Raw genomic sequence first — 20377 nt, forward strand, 5'->3', positions numbered from 1 at the left:
ACGTTAACTGTGATTCAAGCTAATGTTAGCTTGATAATAAAGCACTTTCAACATGAGCTTTTTCAGTTTACACTTGAAAGGGAACTACAAGGCTAAATCTACAGCGAGGTAGCTAGCTTAACGTTGGCAGACCACGGATGCATTACAAAGAACAGGCAGATCTTGGTGGTTATCACCTCAGTTATAGCTAGCATTGGACAGCTAATGGCCGTCAGTGAGCTATCTTAAGCGGTTAATTCACGACATCCTTGTCAGTGAATGGCAAAATAAAAAAGTTTGTAGCAGCCGTAGTAGTAGTAGTAGTAGTAAAAAAAAGTATGGGAGCTGGTATACTATCATTTTATTCCAAACGTTGTAAGGAAAGCCAGGGAAGTACATAATAAAGCCTTGGAGGGTCATGTGCAAGAGTAGCCGCCCGCCAGGGATGCTCTAAAAAGTAAGGGGAACGCATTTGCAACGAGTCAGGGATCATTTCAATAGTCATCACTACACCTGGACGACATTCTAAAAAATCCAAGAGCAGAGGAGAAGTTCTTGAGGGGGTTGAAATCTGAGAGCAGATGTTTCATAAGCACACAGAGGCAGTGTGAGGAGAAAGGATGGAGCTCGAGCTCAGGAAATCTTTGCAAGCGACAAAATATCGGAGTGCAAGCTTTCAATTTGAGCAGAACTCCAAGTGCAAGCAGGGTTATTTCAGTTTGAAGACAGGGTTTTGAGGGAGAGCATTACAAAATTGAAAAAGGTGAAATAAACAAAAATTGAAGACGACATTCTTGAATGAAGATAGAAAAAAAAAAGCACCAGAGTCTCAGTGATAAGACCAGTGAACTCCTTCTTCTTTAACCTGAGACAAAATATAATAGCCAGACCGGCTGGACGGATTAAAAGGCAGTAGAGGCTGACGGGGTGAATCCAGGGAGAGGAAAGATCTGACAGACCTGATCTGGTGAAGCTGCAGAGCAGAGGACGATGAGGAGGAGGAGGTAGGAGAGAGGAAGGAAGAAGTAAATGAGGAGAGGTCGGTAACAGGAGAAAATTACATGAGGGAAAGGAAGACGGGAGGAGAGGTACGACGCGAACAGAGCAAAGTAATTGAAAAAGGTTGAGGGAGGAAGACGAAGAGAGGTGAGAGACTTGTAATCTCAGAGGTTTGAAAAATGTACAAGAGGAGAGAACAAATAAGGAGAAAATGAGACAAAGCAAAGGGGAGTAACAAGAGGAAAGATGATATTTAAGGAACATTGAATTGATGATAAATGAATGAGCAAGAAGCTTGTCGATAAAGACGAGAAGAGGAAGCTTCTTGTTCAAAAATATAATTCAAATAGATGAAACCCAACAAGGAGAAGAAAAAAAAGAGAAGAGGAGGCCATTACCGAGGAATTAGAGACACTCCAGCATGAACATCTGCCACAAAAAAACATTCCTTCAAAATAAAAGCCTCCTCACCGTGCTTGTTGATGAGCAGGGCCAGGGACTCTCTGTAGTAGGAGCCGACGTAGAGCAGCAAAGCCGGACTCTGGTTGGTCCTGAAGCTCAGGGAGATGTTCTCTCCTCTCAGCGTCATGTCAGAGTAGATGGAGGACGGCAGGGCGCTGATGTTCCGGCTTAACTCGTACAGGTCCTTGAAGGTGTAGCTGACGGTCGTCCCCGACTTGAAGCTGGCCGAGACCTCTGGAGGAAGAATATATCTGATTTGTTGCTACCGTATACATTTTCTTTGGTGAAAAGTTGATTTACACTTTGGTTTTGAGACATTCAAACTTTTATAAGATCAGAACTTTTACCCAAGATGGGACTTGAACCCACAAACCAAGGTTTAAGAGGCCAGTGCATCATCCTTTAGCCCACTGGGGCATTTTTATATTGTATGCCACACTAAAACTCAAATCAAAACGCTATAATCAGCCACTCATGTGTCATAGTGCATTGTCCAGCCTTCAGCGGGGCCTAATGGTTGATTTGACAGAAACATTGTATATTCTTTAATATACATAACCAATAAATCACATTAACTGAAATGCTGCTTTTCATCTGTAATCCCTGGACATAGTCACCCTACCACCATCTTGCCAGTTTTTGTATTCCTCATGTAATTGCTAAAAATGTAAAATAAATAATGACTTCTACCCACTAGTAGCACCATCGTTAGTGAGCAGAACCCAAAGCATGACTTGAAAAAGATCGCTTTGTCTGATGAACATTTCAAGAAACAGAAAACAAGTAAATATTCTCACATTTTAAAAGCTTAACCAGCAAATGTATTATTATCACATTTTATTTTTTGTTAAACCACATCATCAATTATTCGACAATCACGATTACTAGATGAGGAAACCCATACAGATCCTTCACCCTATACAACAGCAGATACATTCATCCTGTTTAAACTGCCTATATGCTTTTTCCTGTTATCTTTATCTTGACAGAAGTTTGAGACTCTGTTCAGAAAAATATCTGCTTAGAGAGAGAGAAGAAATTCAAGCTGACACAAGTCTTTAAAACAGCTTTAACCTTGGCAACTGAGCTATATTATGGGCAAACTAAAGCAAATATGAAGCAGAAGGTGGGAATGGAGGCAGACAGGTGGCACCATTGACGACATACTACACCCAAAATCTATCTTTTGAATGTCAAATACTTGAAATTTAAAATATATTTAGACCTCAAGAAGGTCAGTTGTTGTGGTCGGCTAAATAAAATAATCCAAATAATCTTCTCAAACAACTTCTGCAGATACTTCTCTGCTGTCCATCTATAATGCCAACGTGTCCATAAGCATATCTCTGACAAAATATGGCTGCTGCAAAATACATGCTGCAACTTCTTAATCAATCTTCATTCAGGAACATGTTGAGCATCCAGTTGGTGCCTGGGAGCCAATGAGTAAGAGTTCAGACCAAAGAATGCAGGAGACACCAGCTCTAACATAAAAAAAAACCAATACTGTAGATTTGAATTTAGCGAAAATATAAACATTGTGAGAAAAACAAAGAATCGATAGTGGAGATGTGGGTTATTTACTGTACCGACTGTAACTACCCAGCATGTCAGACACCCAAAGATGGACTGCTGACAGCCCATTATTTGGAAAACCCCAATGTTTGAAAAATGTCCCATTAGACCGAAAGCCAAATTGTCCGACAGCCCGTTATCTGGAAAATAAACGGCCATTGCTACAAAAATACACACTCCCCCTGCAGTTAGTTAGATCCATGGCCTGCAATCAGTCTGACCTGCCATCCTAATGTTTCACACCTTCTTCACTCCGGTTGATTGGAAGCATCTGTGTGGCTGTTGAAACTAATGTGTGGTAATTAACCAACTGGGCTTCCCATCGACCTCCGATCGGACAAACAATCACTCCTGTGTGTTCATGAAGAAATGAGTAGCTTGTTCTTCTTTGGGAGATAAAGTCCTCCTATTGTCACTGCTGCATGGAACGCTACATAATAACTCATAAAAGACACCACTTACTCAATCTCAACTAGCTTTTCCCTGCAGCATTCAAGTGGAGAACTGTTTTGATTGTTAGTTCAGTGACTGCCGGCTCTGTCCGTGGTGCTGAATAGGCTTCCTTTCTGTGTCTGCTAGTTTCCAGTGTTGAATAAATAAAGATATTGACTTGTACCTTGGTAGTTTCAGATGGATTCTTCATTTTCTGAGTGTTTTCTAGTGTTAGAGAGAGAGAGAGGTGGATGCTCATGAGACCACACCAGAGCCCTCTCTTTATAATAATCATAATTTCAGAGCAATTGGCCTTCGTCGTAATGGTCCATTTGGATATTTTTGGAAGTACTGGGGTTTCAAAATAATTGTCCGTCGGTATAATGGCATTTACTAGCTGGTGAAGAAGGTCAAGAATCTAGCAGCAAAAGAGACAGTTGGTTGAGACAAAAACAGGGCTAAAAAGAAGATGAATATTGGACTTACAGCTTAAATTCCCAAAAAATGATTATAAGCCACTAACTGTACCATCCACAGGTAAACTCTACCTATGTGTGTCTGTACATGTGAGTACCTGTATGGCAGAAGACTCCGGTGTACGCTGACAGGCTGCAGTCACAGTGGAAGCCGTTGGCTCTCTCCACACAGCGGCCCTGGTTCTGGCAGAGCGAGCCGTAGCTGCTGCAGTGACCCGGGCAGCCGGGTCGAACCCCCGGCGTGATCCTCGCCCTCTCCTCCAGGTCCAGGGTGACGCCGTTCAGCTGCAGGGAGCGAATACATCCCCGAAAGCCCTTCTGCCTGGACGCCGTGCCTCCTGAAAACACATCAACACACTGCGTGTACATTTTTGACATTTAACTAATGAGGCAAAGCCAGAGCTCCCAGAACAAAGAGGTGACAAATCTTCCTGTCGTTCCCCAAGGATCTACTTTAACACACCAGTGCACTCCTTGTCCCAGCCCTTCTTTCATTTCTCCATGTCTTGACAAGTGTGTATTCCTTTTTTCGTTCTTCATTCCTGCTCCTCCTGTCATCCATACGTCGCCTCTGCTCCCACAGAAGCTGCAAACCTTCAACACCCTTCTCATAAAATGACACAAAAGATGAAACAGCAACGAGGCAGCAAGCTGTAGGTGGCAAAAACTGAACCGGGGGACATAAGTTTCATCAGCTGTCCGTCTGCATAACGCCATCCCGGCTGCTCACTGCATAAGAGGCTGACTGCCTGTCTACTAACAGGACATGCAACACGCTCACTTTATTGTTCAATACTTCAGCTCCAGAAGACTGTGAATTCTCCCGGAGATGCAACATGGTCACCTATTGTTCGCGTACCTTCAAACATGACAAACCTCCCATTTCTGCGTCGATCACAGATTGAAACTCTTATTGTGTTCAGAGCACAGAACTTGGCAGCTCTTTGCTCTCTGAGTTTGAAAGCTGACAACTCCCCATTGTTCAGCGGCAGCAGCAGCAGCTTTTCACACCGATAAATCACCGAGCTCTGCTAGACTCTCCTCCAGGCCTCCTCTCCTCCAGGCCTCCTCTCTCTGCTCTGGTTTGACTCGTATGAATTATTGAACCGGTGAGGAAGCACAGGATATGAAGCCTGCCTCAACATTTCCTCTGAAAACACACACAATGGAGAGTCATTTTTTTTATCCTTATTAAGCCTCCTGAAAATCATTGTTCACATTAAGATTCAGGAAACTGTGAATTACTAGATTTCAGAAACAATAAACTGGGAAAATATTAAAATATTCATTCATAAGGGTGACACACTGACTGCTCTCAAATTAACTCTAATAACATGACCTTACTTGATAATGCTTCCAATTATGTAAATGCCTTTTTATATGTAAATCAGCGTCATGATTGTTTTCTGCATAACAACTCAGAACACCTTTTAAAATGTTAAATGGCAGCCATCCAACACAGTTACCCAAAAGTCACCACATTTAAAAAAAACACGAAAAGCACTGCTTCTTGAAATACAACATTATTAATGTCCGTGTCAACATTCACTACTCCTTGTACATGTGTAGAAAAGAACTCCTGTGTGAACAAGAGCCAGAGCTGAGATTTTTGAAAAGGTGGTCTTCCCTCAAAATCTTGTAAAAGCACCAACTGCCACCTAAAATACTATAACTCACAGACAGCCTGAAGAACTCCTCCTTTGCAACTCTGTAGTAATAAACAAGTAAACTGTTTGCGTTTTTAGAAAGGTTAACATGGCATAGCATGTGTAAAAGTTGTGATCCAGCAGGATCCAGAGACAGATCCATGAGGACCAGCACCCCTGATCAAAGCAACAACACAGAGGAAAAGGAAAGGTTATTAGAGAGCAAACTCTCCAGGAATCAGGCAGGCTATCAGAGTGGTGAGGATTGTAACCACATATCCTGCTGTTCTTCAGCTACAACATAAAATGGAGACAACTGCTTACAGGAAACACTTAAAAGAGTGCCACAGCATGCAGATCAAGAGTTATCAGTAAGACCCTCAAGACCTCATATCGAACAGCACAACCTCGAGTCACTCAACATGAATTCTGCAAAGTGCGTACTAAAGCCCGTGAGAACACATGGGAGCGGAAGACAATTAGCATCAAAGTATTCATCAAAGGTGATGCATGTGCAAGACTCAACATCACGCATGAGAAGCAAGACGTGGACAAACTAACATCCAAAACTCCAGGAGCTGTGTGGGATTCAACCACATGTCCGACAAAAGAAGAGGACTAAAAGTCTCAGCAGGAAATCGTGAAATACTGCAGATAAAACGATACAGATCTGAAACGACCCCCAGATGTGAAGATAGTGTGAGATAGAGATCAGACAAATAATCAAAGACAGTGTGTGGACAGTAGAGTGGGGTTTGCTGATGCGGCACAGGGGAAAGGAACATGTCTGTGCATCAAGCAGGAGAAATAACACAACACACGTTTTACTTAGAATGTCTATTCCACTGTGATATGAAGGATTTGTTTCGTTAAAATCAAAAGACACCTCAAAGGAAAGATGCCTGACTATGTATCTAATCAGTGTCCTCAACCTTTTATGCACCACAGACCAGTTTTATATTGATAATATTGTTGTGAACCAGTGGTTTTTGCTGAGCATAATTATTCCCAACACCCCATCTGTTCTGTTAATAGTGATTCAGGCACGATGTCACTATATCTATCCTCTTATTATACAAATAAGCCTTGATACAAGTTAGAAAATAACAAAAAATCTGCGCAAAATGTAAGAAAATCACAACATAAATAACTTTTTTTAAATTAGAAGAAAGACTTGTAAATGTTTTCTGCCAGTGCAGTGGGTTCAAGTCCAACCATCTCTTATTGATAACACAGTGCTAACAGTTTCACCTAATTGGTGATGTTGCAATCAAAATATACCTCGACAGCAGGTTTTCAAATAAACTACGTAATTAAACTGTGTTTTGTGCCACTGCCTAGAAGACTAGAGGAAAAGCAAAAGCCAGTGAACACAGATTAGCTGCTAATTTCCCTTGTCAGGATGCAGGTAACATCATATACACGACTACAGGATGGTCCGACGCCAGTGCTGCTGCATTTCGCGGGATATGTGAAGTGAAGATCTAAGGAAACCTCAAAAACTCCTCGTCCAGGAGTCCTTGTCCTCGTGTCTTCACACAGCGGCAGAGATGAGTAAACAGACAGACAGCAATGCAGCACAAACATACAAAGGCTCAACTCCCCAAACAAGGCAAAAAATAATTGCTTCTAAACCTTCACAAAAGAAGTTATTTCTGCATTCATCCCTCAGCTCACTCAAAGTTGCTGCGTATGGGTTTTTAGCACCTACAATGCAAGCAGCAATGAAGGAATTGGAAAAGGAACAATGGTGTGGATTATAAATACAAGCTAGGCAATAACACGGCTTATTAATCAAAACAATGGGACTCAGTGGCGTATAAAGCAAGGCAGGATTATGGCTCATAAATACAGTGTGTACATTGAGATATGGCTGATGAATTTATACAAACCAACACAGCAGCTTATAATAATTCAAACAATGGAACGGTTTGCTTTACAAATCAAGACTCATGAATACAATGCGTGTGGTAAAACGGTTCATGAATTTAAGCAGGCCAATGCTGAGGCATGTGAATCCAAATAACTCAACTCAATGCTTTTGCTTTACCAAACTGCATGTCGTGCATGGAGGGATTGTGTGCTCATGAATGAACATGTGCATGGAAACGGGCCCCGATAACAGAAATGAAAACACATCAAGATTTGAATACCTTCTGCGGCTCTGGAGACAAAGAAGGTATCTCGTCCTAGTTTAGGAAACTACCAAAGTCGGTGTTACAAACAATAAATAAATAAAATGAAAACAAGATACAAGTCTCCAGCTTGATGCTCTGTTTTGCTTTGAGAGAAAAGCTAACCTCGGCACGTTAACATGCTAACAATGACGATGCCAACATGGTGATATTCTGCGGATAATGTTGGGCATGTTCACCATCCTAGTTTAGAGTGATAGCATTTGCAAGTTAGCACAAAACATAAAGCACAGCATTGGCTGATGGGGATAAGATAAGATAAGATAAGATAATACTTTATTATTCCCACAGCGGGGAAATTTGCAGGATTACAGCAGCAGAGAGGATAGTGCAAACAAGAGACATAAGTAAAAAGTATTAGTATTATATATAAGTAATCACACAGTAAAGAATTATAAATAAGTAAAAAAGCTAAAAATCCACAATAACTTAAAAATATGATATATACAGACAGAATAATTATTGTATAAGTATTGTATTGCACAGATGTTATATTTTGTATAATAAGATCTTTTACATTTAGTATGCTGTCAAAAGTGTGGGATTGCACTCGTTAGTGATTACCTACTCTAAGTTAAGGATCTGCATTATGTAAATATTCATAAGAGGCCTAATCGTTTATTCAATTACAGGCGATTCAAGCAGAAACAGGGTTGCTGGGGCTTTTTAATTGTGATTGCTTTCATGGCCACTCACACAGTGTAACAGCGCCTCACTTCCAGGGTTTACTCCAGGATACTACGATGTGCTGCTGAAGGACACATCAGCAGCTACAGGGATCAAACCCAAACATCTCGACCTCGATGCTTCTCCATCCATCCATTACAAAAGCTGGTGATAAATATCAACATTTTCTTCCCAACTCATATGAGCATAACTGCATTCTACTGTACTGATAAGTCAGAGGTAAACATATATACGGGTTCAGGCTGATGGTGGTGACCTCAGAGCGGATTATTCAGCCAATCAATATTCACATAGATTTCTCATCATTGTTTTGTTGGTTTGTTTCCCCCACACAGTGTGTGTGTTTACTGATATGAAGTGACATGAATAATATTTGCAGAATGATAAGCCCTGATAATAAATGGATTTTCATCATTTTTGTCCCATGTAGCTCTGGTGAGAGGTCACATGGAGGATTCATAAGCGATGGAGTTGAGATAACCAGAGCTGCAGTATTGATGAAGTTTGTGTTTGAGATTCTTCAGGCAGTCATGTAATTAACCATCAGTGAGCTGAGAATCATTAACAGTTTCTGCTTCATTAACAGATTATTTAAAGACCCTCACTGTGAGAAATCACAACACCATATATAACTGCTCCCTGATGCATGTTTTATTTATTAAACATGATTATTGTTCGTGGTCAGAAACTATCGACTCAGCACTTTAATATCCGATAGTGCTGAGTGGTTGATGGAATTTAGTCAATAGCAGTTTAGCACTTTGAAACAGAATATTTCTTTCTTTTTAGAGTAGGTAGGACTCCGTAGGAGGAGGTAAGACCTGGCAACCGTGTTTGGATTCCAGTCGACACTGTCAGACTGTGGATGAAGAGGTAGTGGAATCTCTATTCAATAGATGCACAGACTCAGCACCTTTTACATCCAAGACTGCTGATCAAACAACAGGATTTATCTGATAACAGATTAGCCAAAGAATAGAGAGTGTTTCTGGTTAGTTTTTGTGCTACCTGATACCCATTCATAAACATTAGCTCCCTGGTTTGACTGTAGACGGGGACGATGAATGTGTCAGATTGGCATCTTCCATGTTTAGAACCGCTTGGTGGCATTTAGTCAATAATGGCTTAGCATGTTTGAAACAGCTGTGATTTTCAAAGCAGAGGTTTTGGACCATTTTGAATACAAAAGCAGCAGCTCCTGCCCAAGTAATGAAGTAAAAACTGTCTATATCTTTATCTGACATTACAATGTGCACACAAGCACGTTGCTGTAAAACTCATAATGAAAAATGTGAAAGACAGAGCTTTAACAAAGCTGAAACATACTGCTAATTAGTATTCAATTTAACATAACTTCATTGTTATGCACAGAACGCTGCTGCCTGCTGGCGCATCAATCACAAATATAGAAAATAATGACGATTCGCAGAAGGAAAGAGGGAAAATCTGTCCCAACTGGACACAGAAAAACATCTATAACAAACTGGAGAACAAAGGAGCTATTGTACGAGAAGATACAGTGTAGTGTATATTGTGTATGTACATCAAAGAGGTGCTTGCGTGTGTGGGAGAGATATTGAAAAAGAGACATATGCTTAAAAATAACAATATAAATGAACGAGACGTCAAGGCCACCAGTGCTGCTACTAATGAGGGAGCTGTTCATCATGTGTCTCATCCTCACCTATGAACAGCTGGCTGTTGAGCTGCAGGTGGAGGTGTCCGTCTGTAGGAGCCTCCTGTGTGGCGACAGGAAGTTCATCCAATCGCAGCGACGCCTCCTTGACGTTCCGCTCGGCTCGGACTCGATGCCACCGGTTGTCGTTCAGGGGGACGCTCGATTCCACGTGAACCTCCAACGGTCCGTTACCAACGTCGAAGGAGAAAACCACCCGAGTGGAGGCTGATGGAGGGAGAGGAGAAGGAGACAGATGAGACAGGAAAGGGGGCGAGTCAGAGGTAAAAGTGTGATTCATGACGAAGGGGAAAACAAATATAAAAGCGACGCAAAACAGAAAAGAAGAGACTTGTGGTGTGAGTCAGGTTTAAGTGTGTAGATCAATCAGGTCATTAGATTATTTAACACCATTTTAGCATAATAAACAAATCAAACAACACCCTGACATAAATGTTTTTCAGAAGAAAGGTTTGAAGTCATGTCACAGCTGCAGTTTCAGACTTGCAAATAGAGGATGATATATCAGTTGCGTAATATCAGCCTTTTTATTATTCTGGTCTTGTGGAGGTTCTTCAACTTTATTATCATGCTGAAGGAAATTAGATTTTCAGACCAGCAATAAACATGCACGTAAGAGGAATATACTGAATACTATATCAAATCACATCCGTACAACATTTAACTTTATTAAAATCCTGCCTCACTCTGCCTTCAACAACCTTCCACTTTTAGGTATTAACTGTTGAAAATAAAAGTCCCACCTTCTCCCTCGAAATATAGTTTATTTATTTAGGTAATTTATCTTAATTTACAGCTAAGAAATTTAAACCTTTGCAATTTGAACAAAGTTTAACACCAAAAGCTTTGTTAACGGAGAAAAAACCACAGCTCCCATGAAATAATGCAGCAGTGCTGTTATTTACGTCAAAGGAATTCGGTTTGATCCATATCCATAAAATTCACTGATGCTCGCTCCTAAAGTCAGTTTTTCCAACTTTCTAGTTTTAACTTTCTGCTCTCTAAGAATGTCTACAGCGTTCGCTTTACTCTCCTGCTGTTCTTGAAGACATTATGGAGCTAACCTGCTACTCCTCAACTTGTCCATGGACTCGCTTCTTTTGATGAGCGCCAACGTTTTACACACAAACATCTAGGGTTTGTTTTAAATGGTGTTTGTAAAAAGCAGCTTAAAAACACATTATAATGAATAAACCATGATGTTAGATTGTTTGTCAAAACTGTACTGGCCTTACTTAGACATGTGAGGCGAGCCAAACAACATCCTCTGCTCCTTTATTTTTAGTTATTAGCGATGTTACAAAGATCTATGGGATTTTGAGGTTGCTTTTCTTACTCCAGAAACAAAAGTTTCCTTTTAACTCTCTCTTGTTGCTCCTTTCAAGCGGTCCGCTCAGATCAAAAAAATTCTGTCATGTTCATTCCAACAAAAAGGAGTTGATTTTGGAGACTAGCGGCATCTCATCCTTTGTGTTTTGGAAGGAGAAGATGCTTTACTCCGAGAGCACAGAACAAGATGAAACAATATCCATGCAGTAACTTCATTTAGAAATGGTTCTCAGAGGAAGCAGACAACAGAGCAGCAGTATTCAGAGCTGGAACAACCACACTGACAATGATTTCCCCCGAGGACAGAGTCTGTCGGTGCAGTAGTGTGTCCCTGTATTAGATTCTGTGCGTGTCCCTTCAAATCCCATTTTTAAGGAAATACAAAATGCAGCATAATGTAAAACTGCAAACTAAACCAAACTTAACTGTTGAACTGGGATAATTGAGTTTCAAAAGGAAACTCTGACTCCCATCACTGCTTCAAGGCATCTATACAAGATTCACTAAACACCAGACGCCATGTCTGCCCATAAACACATATCTCATATCCAGCTACATAAGCGTAAAGAGAGTCCTTGTGGGTGTTTCTGCCACATTTGAAATGACAACCCACTGATGATGGCTGTAAAGGTGTAACACCTACCCACCACAACGTTTTGGGACCCATCAAGTAAAAAATACCCTCTTGGTTATCGCTGTCATATTCTAAATGATATTCACGTTAAAAGCTAGAAAGCTGTGCATACATTTGAGAGCTGAAACGGATGAGAATTACGGCACTTTGAAGTGTGAGGACACTTTGCTTCTGTTAAATCTGATAACATAATGCAAACAAAGTCCTGATGAAACAGATATACTGTTTTGAGTGTTATGGCTTCATAAATAACAATTATGTATGGTTCTTTCTTAAAATCTACTTGAATTCTACATGACTATTAAATATTCAAGAGAGACTCTTCAGATTGATCGTAAAACCAAGTTTTCAGGGGCTTTGCTTTTACAGTTAACGATGATATTTCAGTGAAATAGTGTGTTTCCAGCTTTGTGTTTATCCAAAGTCGCTTTGGATAAAAGCATCTGCTAAATGACTGTAATGTAATGTAATGTAATGTGTTTCCATCCCTGGTGCCCAAAACCAGCACCATAAAAAAATGTTTTCCCAGTTTGGTGTGGAAGAACCTAACTGGTCTGCAAAAGCACGGCCTTAGCCTGATCCAACACCTTAAGGATGAACTGGAACACCGAATGTGAGCCGGATGTGATCAGCCAGCATCAGCAGCCGACTTCAATAATGCTCTCGTGGCTGAACGGGTTCAAATCCCTGCAGCCAAATACCGGTCAGGAAGGTCAAAACAGCTGAGTTCAACCTTAAATAAACAATACTTTCTCTCCAGGATGGTTTGCTACAGATTAAGTCTGTAACCTGAGGGGTTTTACACGGATACGGATTAGATTTTGACTCCCAGGTTTCACTGACACATCACTCTAATCCGGATTAAATCTTCACCCTCCAGCTCCTACTCACAGCTCAGTTCGATGCGGATGAAGTCTTTGATGCCCAGGTTTTCCAGGAACACACCGGAGGAGGCCGTGGTTTTAAACATGAAGGAGATGTCTGCGCTCAGCTCTCCGTGGAAGGTGGGGAAGTGGAGGTACGACGTCTCCTTGTCGAAAAACGCCGCGTTCCAGAAATTCTCTGAGAAACATGATGAAAAACCCCAAAGTCAAGATCTTTGAATGGAAATCACGCAGCAAACAAATGAGGCAACGCGTTCAGTTAATGAGCTTACACAAGGGGATGATTTCTGTTACGTGGTTTGTTTGATAAATCATGTTGAATATTTATTTATCTATCTGCCCGGGTATAAATAGAACGACTGTAATTACTGATAATTATAAAAACGGCATGCTTTGTTCTACCTTGTAATGCATTTAATGAGAAGCGAGTACCAGAGTGTGAAAACTAAAAAGAAAATATGCATTATGATTATGATTATTAGGTTCTAGATGCGGTACTCTACCCAGGATAATTCACATTAAACACCTAATCCTGTATTTCTATATAAACAATCTGCCCAAAAGGCATAAATCTCAGAAATAATGAGTAATTATTTGCTGATGGATTAAAAAACACTAGCTTATTGGCTGAATGTGGATTTAAGTTTGTTAGTTTGAGTCCTTCCACCAGTTCAACAAAACAGGAAACAACCTGTCATCTCTCCATCATGTGTAACCAGGCAACCAGAGCTGGACTTACTGTCTCCATGACAACGGAGTGGTCCCACTCTGTAGGCGGCCTCTGACCCCGGCCTCTGGATGTCACCAAGCACCAGAGACCTGACGGGGAGGCTCTCCTCATGGGTGAGCAGGCCAGAGTCTTCAGTCCTGGAGGAGGAAGAGGAGCAGGAGGAGTAGAGATGAAGAACAAAAGGGAGAAAATAATTGGAGATGATAGAGGGAGTAACAGAGAGAGAAGAAGATTGAAAAAAGAATTTGATTTGGAGAAGAATAGAGAATGAGAAAGAGGGTAGTTTAGAAGAATAAGAAAGATGAGGAGGAAACCGAATGACAGAGAAGGTCAATAAAGAGGAGGAGTAGTCGGAGGGGAAGAGATGAAAAAGCAAAGGGGAGTGGAGAGTCGAACAAGAGGAAGAGATGAAAAGGGGAGGAGGAAGAGGAGAAGGGAAAAGATGAGGAGAAAAGATGGAAGCAATAAAGAGTAAGGAGGAGGCGGAAGAGAAAAGGGGAGGAAAGGAAGATGAAGGACAAGGAATAGGAGGTGATGAAGGGATGGAAGAGGAAAGAGGAACAGATAAAGAACAAGAAGGACGAGAAGAATAAGGAATAGGGAAGAAAAGAGAACGAGAAAGAAAGGAGGAGAAGGGGTGAGAGAGGAAGAAGAAGAGGAAGTAGAGGAGGTAGAAGTAGAAGTTGAAGAAGAGGACGAAGAGATGAAGATCCAAAGAGAATAGATGTGCAAGAGGAAGAGATGAAAGGGGGAAGAAGGAAGAAGATGAAGGACGAGTCAGAGGGAAAGCAATAAAGAGCAAGGATGAGGGGGGAGGAAATGAAGAGGAAGGAAAAGGAATAGGAGGTGATGAAGAGATGGAAGAGGAAGGAGTAACAGTGAAAGAAGAAGCAGAAGAAGAATAATTAGGAATTGGGCAAGAAAAGAGAGAGAGAGAGAGAGAGAGAGGATGTACAAGGAGGAAGGGGGAGGAGAGGAAGAAGAAGAGGAAGTAGTATTGGCAGTAAAGGAAGAAGGAAGGAGGACAAAGAGGGGAAGAGATGAAAAAAGGGAGAAGGGAGGAGAAAAGAGTGAATGATAAGAAGGAACGAGACAGGGGGGAAGTAGTAAAAAGTAAGGAGGAGAAGAAGAAGGAGGAGGAACCGTTAAAATAAATGAAATAGAAGCAGAAGAAGTGAAAGGACGAGAGGGAAGGCAATGAGATGATTAAATATTACTATAAATAAGCTAAAAAAAGTCAAATAACATTATATTCCACCAAAACCTTTGACTTATATGCTCATAAATATGCTTATTTTCCTGCCTGGTAGAAAATGATTCTGCTAAATTACAACATGGCTTTAATAAGCTGACACAACCTGTACCGTTTTCCAGGAAGACATTTTAATGGTGAGCCAGATCGTATCATATCCATCCTGACACTCAAAACTCCGTCCGTGCCAATTTCTGTGAGAGCTTTTTTCCGAAGCAGCGCTCCAGACAGACAGCTGAGTGAGCAGCTCCCGTCCATTTCTACACCCGTGTTCAGCTTTATGTGCCTCGGATAATCTACACGTCAGTCTCGTTGTCAGGCGAGACATTTTTTATTTATTTTTTTACCAGGACTGGAAACGAGCAGGGAATATTAACTCTGAGGATCTGATGATTGGTTCGTAAAAACTGTGTCAGCATTCAACAGTTTGACAGTCGGGAGCGAAAGGTAGATTTAAGGAAGGAGCCGATCATGTTAACGCCCACACCATGTTCCTGTAGAGTCAAGAGTCAAATCTTTGCTATGCAGGTCATGTTTTTGAGTTTTCGTTGGGTGAAAGATGTCCTGTTTGTTGAATTTGTTGTCACTGCAAATACATTTTTATCTGTCCACCAAGGATGCACATTTTTTGAAGTGGCCCTATTATGCTTTTCCACCTTTTCCCTCTTCTTTAGTGTGTTATATATATTTTTGTACATGTAAAGTCCACGCCTAAAAGGAGTTACTCTCCCCCTCAGAAGCTCCTGAGCTGCCTGAAACGGCTCCATTGAATTCTCTCCTTCACTTATGTAACTTTATGAGGTCACAATGTTACATAAGTGACGTAAAGCTCGTTTCGGCTAGTTTGGCCCTCAAACAACAAAAGAGAGAGACATGAGGACATCCTAAAGCTGAAGCTCCAGAGGAAGAGTTTTTTGAAATGTGAAAAGTTGCTTTTCTGGAGGGCGGAGCAAACGCTACAACAGAGCGTTTCAGAGACAGGGTGAGAAGAGGTGCTGCAGGACAGCCAGGATGAGAAAAACAAGGAGGATTATGAGCATTAACGCATGTAAACATGTTGTAACTGTAACTGGAGATAAAAATATGCACCCGGAAAATAGCATAATAGGGCCTGTTTAAAAGAATGCAGTCCAATATAACAATACCTATGGTCACAAGAAGAAAAACAGAGATCATCACCTTCATGACAAAGTTATGAGCAAGAGGGTAAAAGGAGTTTTTCCCTCAATGTAAATCATTTTTTAACAACAATGATTGGAGCCTGTCTGTCTGTCAACCCAAATACAGTCATAAACAAAAGCATTATTCTTTGCATATACAGTAATAAAAAACATCTCTATTAAGTTCAGTACCACTCCACGCGGTCGGCGTCACAGTTGCAGTAGTGCTGTGGGTCCACACAGTCGCCCTGCAGGCCGCAGACACACTGCTGGCTGCCCGGCTGAGCTCCGCCCCAATAAGACTGGACTCGACCGGGACCGGGACCACCGAGCCACCAGCTGAACGGAGAGCCCTCTGAAACACACACACAAAGGAAACTTTTAACTTCTCTGAACATGTCAAACAACAACTCTGATCGTGTTATTGATATATATTCCTTCCACAAGATGGCCAATCACTTCCTACAGAGCTGAGCCTAAAAAGATTACCTATACTGTATGTGAATGGACAAAAAGTTAGCTAACTAAATGGACCATTATCAAATTTTACACTTTTTTTCATGTCCTGACAGATTTGTTTTTGCTTCGCCAGCAGATATTCCTCTTTGCAAAAGGCAAGGGAACTAGATTACAGGCAATAAAACTTTCCTGATTTCTCTACAACTTTTTTATCAACACATTTCAGACGAAAAAAGGAAGCTTAGAGAAAGGCCTCATTAATTGTTGTGTCTTCGAAAGTCGTTTTATGAGTTTTACTGTTTTTGTAATGAATGCAACCTAATTTCGCGCACACCGGCTAGCATAATTAAAAAAAAAGAGGTTATAAAAAAATGAATGTTAAAGCAACAGAAATCTATCTAAAAGAGGCAATTTATTTTTACTGTTCAAAACTTTGTGAGACCATTACTCACGATACTAAAAAAGTAAGTGCAGCCTCTTGCCCCCCCCCGTCCATAATCAAACAAAAGATGCTTGCAGGACATAAACGTTTCACTGATGAACATCTGTATGGAAACACTGTGAGCCGCGTTGTGTCCTGAGATGAACTGGGTAGTGAGGAAATAGCTGAGCGCTGTATGGAAAGAGTCCCCATCTCTCAGCCTCCCGAGATGAATCCCGTGTTTGAAGCTTGTTTGCCAGCTCCTGCCCCTAACGCTGAACATATTGTTTTTGGATGGTGAAAAAAATGTATTCCGCATCTTAAGGGTGGGTAGGTAGAGAGGAGCGAGAGAAGGTGATCGGAAAGGTCTCTGTTGAGTCAGCGATTCTTTATTTTCCCAGAGAGCAGCATGGGGTTTGTAATGGATCTTCTATCTCTCCACCCATTCTGCCCTTTTCCACCACATTCACTTCTTTCATCCATCATTTTATTACCCGCCTCCACAAAAAGTTGCTTAACCAACTGAAATTTTCTCTCTCATGTAGTGTTCATAGTTCCACGGTAGAGAGAAACTTTGAGGATGTGTCCTTGCTATAAATAGTTTTGTGGATGTCCACTGGGTAACAAAATGCCTCATAAATGACTTAAAACGTGGACTTGGTCTTTCCAGACATTCACTTGTGGTTGCAATTACAGAGATCAGACCAAAACCAAACAACAGGTTTAAGAATCATTAATTCCGAAGACAACTTAACAAACTGTAGTAAGGCTACATGTAACATCTGGAGTTTGGAGGATGCTTTGTTATGTTAATATATAGGAATGTGCAAAATCTGTGTTATCTATTGATAGATCATGATCATGGACTTATTCCACGTTTCAGTTTTGTCTATATGTATTTTTTTTACTGTGCTGTAACAAAAATTGTCGATTGGGAACATTGGGCAAATTGTGTAAGATTCATTTTTTTCTAAACAATAATTTGTCTCATTGTTTCACCACTTTTTCTACTCAAATACACAGAACCATTAACTACAGCTCAGCGTTGCTTTGAGGTAATTGCTTACTGGTAAGGATGCTAGCATGCTGAAGATGACAATGCTAACATGATGATTGGCAGTTATAATGTTTATACCATGTTTACCATCTCAGATTAATGTTGTTAGCATTATAACATTTAATATTTAACTCTAAACACAAAGCAGAGGCTGTTAAGAATATCATTAGTTTTGCAGGTATTTCATTATAAAACAGTGTTGGACAAAGTCAGAGGATTACCAACGTTGAAAAAAAAGATCTGAATGTGAACCAATCTGAAATTCATGGTAATTAAATAATTCATTCATTTATTCATTTATTTAACCAACATGAAATCCTAGGCACAAATAATTGCAAATAAGCAACATAATACTAAATGAAGTAATTGAAAGTTAAGCCAAATTAATCAACTGAAACAAGAACAGGTGGAATTAAAATAGGATGAAATTAAAAAAGCAAAGCTTTAGATTGTTTCGCGTGTTGCACAATGAGACAACGGAGCATCCAGCTGTGTATTTTTACACTGAATGATGTTATTCTTGTATCATGGACTTAGCATGAAAGTGTAAGCTGTTGCATTACCAAGAAAAAATCAATGGAACTTGGTGATCAAAGTGATTCCCCCTCTTTTTCTAATGCTCACCAAATCTGAGTCAATACGAGCACGAGAAAAAACACATGGCTGAACAAAGGGAAACACTGATCTAACTCAATACTCATTTCTCAAAAGGAGGAGGTATTAAACAAATACTAAATAATCAATTTGTTTGAATCATTAGTGAAAGAGAAGAAAATCCCCGTTTGCAGCAAAGAGCGTAATGATTTTGTTCTGGAGGAGAGAGAGAGAGAGAGAGAGAGATTCCCAGCTGAAGAGAGTCTGCTTAACAAAGCTTTCAATAACTCTTATTTAACCCAACAAGACAATTAAGAACACGCTCCTCTTTACAGACTTTTCTGAATTCAATGTGCACTTTAGGGGTATTGAGGGAAAAGAGAGGAAACAAAACCCGAGAGGGCTCTCCCCGAAATAAGATTAAAGGATTAAAAGATTAAGATTAGATAAGTTATTTTTAAAAGTGAGATCTACATTCTAAGTATAATCACAAACAGAGAATTAAATACAAATATTGGCTCCAGTAGAGTTCATTAAAGTTGTTAAAAGATAAAGTAAAGGCTGACTTATGAATCCTGTTTATCCTGTAACTTTCTGCAAACAGCGCAATATGTTTATCTGTTCTGTATATTCAATATAAAGCCTTTAGCAGCTTGTTAGCTTAGCACAAAGACTGGAAACATGGGGAACAGTTAGCCTGGTATCTGTCAAAAAAATAACAAAATCTGCACCTCTAAATCTCACTAATTAACACATATTTAATCAAAGTGTATAAACAACAATGCTTGCTTCTAAGTAGTAAGAAGAGACTCATAATCCCCGTAAAATCAGCAAATTGTAATTATTACACTCTGGTGTTTGTAAAGGATTAAACAAACACAATATGATGTGTTAATAGGAGATTTTGTGACTCTTCGTCAGAGCCAGACTAGCTGCTTCCCTCTCTTGGTTCAGACATGAGCGTAGTATCAATCTTCTCATCCAGCTCTCTGCCAGATAGCAAGTAAGCCTATTTCCTAAAATGTCAAACTATTCCGTCAAAGTCACCGGAGCAAATACTTGGCTGGGCAGCCGTTCCAGGTGAGCAGCTCCATGTCTGAAAGCATAAAACTAGTTGCACCTTATAAAAGAAAAACACACATGAGGAAACATCCAACAACCTTCCAGATCATGCTTTACCTGGAGTGTTGAGGAGGCGGGACTTCCTGCAGTGGTAGGACAGCTCCTGTTCGCAGTGCTCTGATTGGCTGATGACGGCCAATAGCTGCTCCTCTTCAGTGGAGTAGTCAAAGTGAACCAAGTGCTGGTCTACACCAGGAGACGGTCGGAGGCTGGTGAGCTCTGAGTTGTTGTGCTGGAGCACCATCCAGGTGTTCTCCTCTGGTGGGGGAGAGATAGATATATTGATTTTTGATTATTGTTTGTTAAATACTGATTCATTAATGCTATTGATTGATTTGCATTTGTTAATTATTCATTCTTGTTAGTCATATATGTTGTATCATACACTTGCCTCTGCAGCAACATCATTATCCATTCATGTTAGAGAGACAATCTATATTTAGGGTTTTAGGCTGATTATCCATTTTACCAAGAGTAAGTTAAGAAAATAAATACTGTATGTTAAATATGAAGCTACAGCTAGCTGCCAGTCACATCTAAAGCACACTGATATGTATATATAATGGAGTATGGATTAAACTAATGAAA

At 40.4% G+C, this 20377-nt stretch overlaps 1 protein-coding gene across 1 annotated transcript in view; it reads right to left on the minus strand.

Annotated features, from left to right (window-relative positions):
* LOC129117100 (contactin-associated protein-like 4) overlaps positions 1-20377 on the minus strand; it is a 97182-nt gene that overhangs the window by 11506 nt on the left and 65299 nt on the right. The window contains 7 exon segments of the mRNA XM_054627649.1: positions 1450-1674; positions 4022-4261; positions 10136-10354; positions 13002-13172; positions 13734-13861; positions 16329-16491; positions 19847-20047. Coding sequence (XP_054483624.1) covers positions 1450-1674; positions 4022-4261; positions 10136-10354; positions 13002-13172; positions 13734-13861; positions 16329-16491; positions 19847-20047 — 1347 coding nt within the window.

The sequence above is a fragment of the Anoplopoma fimbria genome, chromosome 3 (genome assembly GCF_027596085.1).
Source record: "Anoplopoma fimbria isolate UVic2021 breed Golden Eagle Sablefish chromosome 3, Afim_UVic_2022, whole genome shotgun sequence".
NCBI lineage: Eukaryota > Metazoa > Chordata > Actinopteri > Perciformes > Anoplopomatidae > Anoplopoma > Anoplopoma fimbria.